General features: G+C 42.1%; 2 protein-coding genes across 6 annotated transcripts in view; one reads left to right on the top strand and one right to left on the bottom strand.

Annotated features, from left to right (window-relative positions):
* Nucleotides 1-1,471: 1,471 nt before the first annotated feature.
* Nucleotides 1,472-4,655, top strand: LOC106935417 (ankyrin repeat domain-containing protein 10-like). Its single transcript, XM_015015859.1, has 5 exons — nt 1,472-1,807; nt 1,877-1,968; nt 2,293-2,504; nt 2,601-2,660; nt 2,771-4,655. Exons 1-5 carry the CDS (start codon nt 1,625-1,627, stop codon nt 3,052-3,054), a joined length of 831 nt encoding a protein of 276 aa, XP_014871345.1. The 5' UTR covers nt 1,472-1,624; the 3' UTR covers nt 3,055-4,655.
* A 76-nt stretch (nt 4,656-4,731) lies between these two features.
* LOC106935415 (uncharacterized) overlaps nt 4,732-6,874 on the bottom strand; it is an 8,269-nt gene continuing 6,126 nt past the window's right edge. For all 5 annotated transcript variants that reach the window (XM_015015855.1, XM_015015854.1, XM_015015858.1 and 2 more), the window contains 3 exons: nt 6,156-6,299; nt 5,778-5,880; nt 4,732-5,281 (listed from right to left, as the gene is read on the bottom strand). In XM_015015855.1, coding sequence (XP_014871341.1) covers nt 4,828-5,281; nt 5,778-5,880; nt 6,156-6,299 — 701 coding nt within the window. In that variant the 3' untranslated portion in view covers nt 4,732-4,827. The remainder of the gene's footprint in view (nt 5,282-5,777; nt 5,881-6,155; nt 6,300-6,874) is intronic.

Raw genomic sequence — 6,874 nt, forward strand, 5'->3', positions numbered from 1 at the left:
CCGATGTTGTGGCGTTTACCTGCCAGTGACCCATATTCAGGACTGGAACCCAGTCAGGATTGATCTCATCCATTTCATACGTCGGTTTGCCTTCAAGAGGACATATCAGAACACACATCAGTATGAATACTGTAAATTTGATAACACTAGTAAAATAGTTTACTTCACAAAAATGTAATAACCTCGATGTCCACTGACAAAACTCGGACTATGCTGTCTAAACAATATAAGTCCGACCTAAACAAGGTTGACCAACTTAAATGAACTCAACAGAAACTGATCATGAGTACACCCGGACAAAATCATAGCAAAATAAATTATGACACAACACTAACAAAGCGAATTTAGACACTCACCAGAATGGAAATGTCTGGAGCAAACTTGTAGGTATCTGGGGATGTTGGAGAAGGTAATATTAGGGCATTTCAACCGCTGACATCAGGATATTCATCTTCTTTTCGTTAGCTCCGATAGCTTAGCCTCCTCGCGTCGTTTCCAAGTAGGAAAATAGTGAAACTAAAGTCCGTTTTACATCTTTTTACCTTTTTGGTCGTGTGATCGGACATTACACCCAATGACGCATCAAGTTTGTCCCATAACTAAAATATCTGTGAGACAGTCGTTTTTGTAGGTGGCAACAAAGATGGCGCTGATACCCCCGACTAGAGCAGTGACGTCACGCTCCGAAGCTCTATTCAATTTTCTAAATGTACAATTCTTCTTTCTGTCTTTCCTTTATTGTGGCCTTCCTCTCTCCCTACTTAATCATATGCACCAAAATTAGCGCAAACACAAAATGTATATTATTTTCTAATCAATTTATTAAGGTACAATTCTATATTTACTCATAACACAGTATATGATGTAGTGATTCAATAGAATTCATAACTAACCTGTTTACACTAACATTTTTAAATGATTAATAAAGTAAAGAAACAAATCTAAAACATGAAGTTTAAGTTGAAAAGAAATTTTCAAAACAGGCATGTTTTGTAAACAGGATACACTGAACTGAATTTATCCTGTGCAGGATCAGAGCCAAGAATGTTCTTGGGTTTTAATGCTTTGTTTAAACATTAGGACAACCGTTCACCATAAAGAGAAATGCTTTACCTAAAGTTTCATAACAGCTTCATAGTTGTGACCCTCTCAGGGACTCTGGAATAAAAGCTTATTTTAGCTCAATGTAATGATGAAGGTCTTTGCAGCAGTCATTGTCAGAGTAAACGCTGTGTGTGCATCTGGATAAAACCTCCTTGTATCCTTTTCTCTCTAACTTCCCTATTTTTTTCCTTCTTTGTGTCCTTTATTTCTTCCTAACTTCCTTTACATCCTTGTGTTTTGCCTACCATCCTTTCTTCTTGTTTCAGGTCTCTTCCCACTGTATTAGCGCATAAATCGCTAGTGAGCATTCGTATTTTAGTTTATTTTACATGGAAGGTGGTGTCTGGAAAAGCCTGGAATATTGACCTGAGAAATGTCAAACCCTAAACCCTAACCTCTGGGTTGTTGAGTATTTACAGTGTAAATGTTGCTTTGACAAGATAAAGAGGTTGAACACAACAACAGCTGAACTTCCAAGCGTCCCAGGAGGGACCAGAATGCAGCTTTTTAGGATTCCTACATGTCACTGTCTGATGTTGTGTTCGATCAGCTGGAGTGCGTGGTGCACCTGGTGCAGATGGGGTGTGAGGTGAACACGGTGACGAGCCGCTTCAACCAGACGCCGACTCATACCGCCGCGTTCGGAGGGCACCCTCACTGTGTGGTGTGGCTCACTCAGGCCGGCGCCGACATTAACAGACAGGTGCGTCTGTGGAACCCGCTCGGCTGTCCTGTCACCAGGAGGTGTTTGATCCACATCCTCTGTTCTCAGGACTGCGTCGGTGAGGCTCCCATTCACAAGGCGGCTCGCTCCGGAAGCTTGGAGTGTATTCAGGTCCTGTTGATAGCTGGAGCAGAACCACAGTGAGTAATCAGGGTCAACAGTTTCTGGAAGGTATTAGGTTAACAAGGGGGTGGTTCCAGATCTGAAGACCAACATAATGTAAGCTGAAGACCAGGGCTCATGGCATATTTGTAAATGTTTATATGTAAGCAACAAGGGCAGGAAGACAGTGGTGAGGTGTGCAGTAGGAGTAACAGAAGGGGTTTCATGGAAATGCTTATGCTGTGGAGACTCGAGATAATTCTCATTTTAAAAGAAAGGTAAAGGACTAAGAAGTCTTGGAAACTGAGGCTGGAAAATGTTGGAATTCTACCGTTAATTCCTGAGTTTTTCTTCCTGTTCAGCTTAAGGAATGCCAGTGGACAGACGGCAGCTGACCTTGCCCAAGCTCACGGATTTCATGACTGCTTCTGCATCATCTCCAATGCCCAGACACATCTGGTCCAGCTTCGTGTGCTCCGAGACTGCGCCCCCTGTGGGCAGGGACAGCACTGCAGGAAGAGGCAGCTGACTCAAAAGGAGAACCATCACATGAAGAAGGCCCGGAGAGCAGAGGGTAAGAAATGTGACCAATTATTGGAGCTAATTGAAAAAAATCAACCATGAATATAAGAACCATGCAGTACAGAAGTGTGTGTTGGAACTGTTGCAGTGTTGGTGCAGAGCAGCATTGGTGATGAGGTGGAGACCATGAGCATGGAGCTGAGCTCAGGTGAGAATAGAACCAGTTTAGATCCAGCAGCCAAAGATGGGAGATTTCTTTTCAAACATTACACCTAAACTCTTACAGATTTGCTTTTGCTGTATTTTCTCCACACACAGATGCAAACGCCAATGCATTTCTTGGCGTACATCAGCTCACCCCTCCCTCTGAGAACACCCAACTAGACGAACGCCGCCACTCTCTGCCCAGTCCAGCTGAAATGTGTGGCTCGCTGCACCTGACCGGCAGTCCTGGCAGCTCTGGCTCCAACCGGCCAGAACATTGCGGGGACTCGCTGCTCTACGGACACTACCACGGCTTTGGAGACACGGCCGAAGACCTGAGTGACAGCGGCTGCAGGCAGCCTCTGACCAGCGCCGTCCACCTCTACCACGGCTCATAAATGAAGCTGCTGAGAGAGAGAGAGAGAGAGAGAGAGAGGCTCAGAGTCACATCAGCAAGACTTCAGGAACTTTGGTGCTGAATAAAGTTCAGGAGGTCAAACTCATGAGTCAGGAAATGAAACTTCTTCACTGTCCTGACATCTTAATTGTTCTTGTTTGTTTTCCCCAATGTTTCAGACTTAAGAATGGTCCTAAGATTCAGTTTGGTCTAATTTTAACGGACAATTTGACAAATAAGTCTGTGTAGAGATGTGAAACACTCCAAAGAATGGCCCATACTAGTCAGTCTGGACATGGTCCAGTCAGGAGAATGGTACCAGAACAAACTTGATTTTCATGTTTAAAGCCACTTTGCTAACTGCACTGTACAGAACGGACACAACGTGACCCAGACACGATCTGAGACATTCTGAGTCAAGTTGAACTTTCTTCAAAACAAACTAAATTGGTGTCAAACATTTGTGCAGCTAAATTTTTCATTTTGCTGCGATCATTTTTACGTTTCCAGAGGTCAGACAAGGTCAACCAGTCCCTCCCATATCTATGATATCAAACTAATTTGAAGTCAAACTGTGCTATTTTGTGCTGCTAAACTTTTCCTCCACAAATGTTTATTTGGGTAATGTGGAGGGGGGCCGGTTGAACTTTTGACCATTTAAACTTTCATCAATGTCTTCAAAATAAAAGCAGCACAAAGATTTGATGCCAATTTTGCTTGATTTGAAGAGCATCTACTTCATTCAGGTAGATGCTCTTCTTAGGCCTGGAAAACTATGGAATTGGGAGTTCAGTATTTTTCAGATCTCCAAGTATGGAGAAGGAAAATGAGCATGTAAAAATATTTCTTTTTCCAGACATTATTCTCCATCATACTGTAAACATTGTCTCTTTTCTTCCCTGTATCCTACTTTACTTTTTACATTAATTTTTTCTCTCTGTACTTGTGTCCATAATTTGTGCCTTCATTCCTTCAGTTGCCTCCTGATGTCCTTCAGTTCTTTCGCCCTTACTTCCTTACATCTTCTCTCGTTACTTTTTTTTTGTTCCTATCCTTCTTTCCTTTGTAATTTGTCCCTTTATTGGAGCTTTGTCTCCACCTTTCTTTGGTTCTGTATTTAGTTATCTTATATATACATTTAAGGTGCTTGGAAAATAATCTGAAGAGCTGGGAGCTCTTGGAAAGCATGGAACGTCGACATGAGCAACTTGCAAGTTGCCAGGTTGGTCGCGGCAGCTCCTGTAAAACTGACGGTTCCTACCTGCCACCTCGTGGTGTATTCACGTTTACACAGTTGCTACTTTGCACTATGAGGGGTGGCAAGATGAGCCCCCTCTGTCCATCACCATGAGGATCTGCTGCACTGAACACTAAACTGAAGGCCTCGATGTACCAAAGGGAACATTTTGTACCGTGTTGTGATTCTGTCTCCAAGGACTTAATCCAAACTTGTTTATGTTTTACGGAAGGGGAACCTTGTGCTAAAAGGACAAGCCATGTCAGGTGTGTTTTCAAAACTGCCTTACACCAGCCAGCAACATTGCTCTTCAGAGCTAGTTTTCTATTTTGTCCTGATCTTTCCTAATAAAACCAGTTTTACACTTGGCAACATTCTGAGATTTTGTTGTGATTAATAAATCTGCTCTTTCCTTGATGTAAAGCTGAGATCAGAGATTGATTTTAAGAATAAAAAAGAGGAAAGATACTTTATTTGAATCCTTACATATATTAAAAAGGTCAAACACTGAGCAGTAGAGACATGGAGGCCATCTGGTCACTTCTTCAGATCCAGCTGAATGGTTTTCTGCAGATTGGCTATGCTGGCGTCCAGAGCTGCCAGGCCATCTCTGAACGCCGCCTCATCTCTGGTGTTAAAGGTCGACTCCGATTTCATGCTCCAGTTGGACCACACAGACTCCACCTCACACGGCGGGACATCCTCAGAGACAGATAGGTTGGGGTGATGATGATGATCCTGGTGACGAGGTAATGTCTCAATACATTGCTCTCTTTGATTTGTTCCGTCGCCTTTTGAGTTTTCTTCTCGTTCTGCAGCAACATGCAGACTCTCGGTGTGTGGGGGCTCCCCCTGGTTAAGGGAGATCAGGTATTCCTTGATGCGATCAGTGGATGCCACTACTTGATTTTGTTGGCCAAAATACTGCTTGGTGAGGCACAATGAGTTCTGGACATCCATAGGTTTTGATGAATAGTGACTCTGAAGGAGCCTGAAACAGACAGGAAGCAGGAAGATCAGATGTTAGCAGCAGCAGCTCTCCAATTCCAAACAACATCTTTCTTATCTCTGCTCTTGAGGACACAGCAAGTCAGTTCTATATATGCAACTTCAATATAATCATTTAATTTTAACTGAAGTGTCAAGATCTGAGAACATAGACAGTTTCATCAGTATGTAAATTTTATTTCAACAAGTATGGAATTTGACTTTTAGATTGATTTCTGATTTATTTAAAATTATTTGTATTTGTGAGATTGAACTCTTACATATATTGTAGAAATCCATTTTTTCCTAGCCCTGCTCTGATCTGTTATCCAGCAGCCTTTAATCAATCGCTTTAAAAATGCTTACAACGGCATTTTTAAATGTGTAACTTAGAGAAACATTAGATTTTAAAGGAAATATCATTACTGATTGAAATACAGTATATTTGGTAAAGCAAAACTCCCCCTGGTGGACTTTTTAAGAACTCCACCCAGACTTACCTTCTAAGAAGTTTGATTTCCTTCAGTCTTAGCTGAGCGACTGATGCTAGCTCAATCTTCTCTCGTTCGCTCTCCAGCAGCAGGTTTCTAGCCACCTCCAACTCTGCAGACACACACATGTTGCTTGACCAAAAGAAGCCAACTTATTCCCTCCGTACCACTTCAGGATGTAGTAAAAACATTTTAAACCACCAGATTTAAACTAAATACTTATTTTGCAGTGCAATAAAAAATTGTTCCACATTTAATATTTAACAGTAGAGAAGTTTTTTTCCCAGCTCTCACTCTTATCTCATGTCTCACTGCCTTTCAACACTCTTCACATTCTTCCTGCCACTGCAGTGAGTTGCTATGGATAGAATCTCAGTCTGTCTGAACCTGTCTTTATGAGGGCCTTCTCTGCCTCGGTGTCCCTCAGCCGGCTCTGTGTGTCCTGAAGAGCTTTCCGTAGCTCCGTGAGGTCGTCCTGGAGTTGCTGAAGACTGGACTGGGCAGAGATGACTTCCTGTTGGAGGCTTGGTTCTGTGGAGAGAACAGGAAGCTGCGGTGACAACTTCCTTTAGGTTGGACTGGATTTTATTTCAATGTCATTTGTTAGAGCCTCATTTCAACAGTGGAGCTATAAAGGTTGAAAAAGGTTATTGTTTTGGAGAAAGTCTCAACAACATCAATATTTCCACTAAATAAGAGTAAAAAAAAATAGTTTGATAAAGGAAAAGCCTCTCAGACTCTGAGCCCGACAGCACCAAATTATTAATTTATATTAGACAATTAATTTAATTTCACATAATCATCGCGGTAGAAGCCATTTGTTAATGAAACATATTTACCGTGTTTGATGTTTGTTGTAAATGACGTATACTCACAAAGAACGAGGTAATTAGTCCAAGTTTGTCGTTTATTGAACGTTCAGAAACTACAGCAGCTGTGATGAGCCACAGCAAAGGTAAACTAAGGTAAAATAACTGAACAGGTGATCAACTCTAAACCACTCGCACCTTTTTACTCTCCGTCTCTCTGTCATTTAAGCACACCCGTTGCCATGGCAACCTCCTGCGCTTCCCAAGCCAACCAGAGATTACGTTCAAAACATAAGA

Source organism: Poecilia latipinna, unplaced genomic scaffold (assembly GCF_001443285.1).
Source record: "Poecilia latipinna isolate Pla-1442-1.1 unplaced genomic scaffold, P_latipinna-1.0 Scaffold1960, whole genome shotgun sequence".
NCBI classification, from domain to species: Eukaryota; Metazoa; Chordata; class Actinopteri; order Cyprinodontiformes; family Poeciliidae; genus Poecilia; species Poecilia latipinna.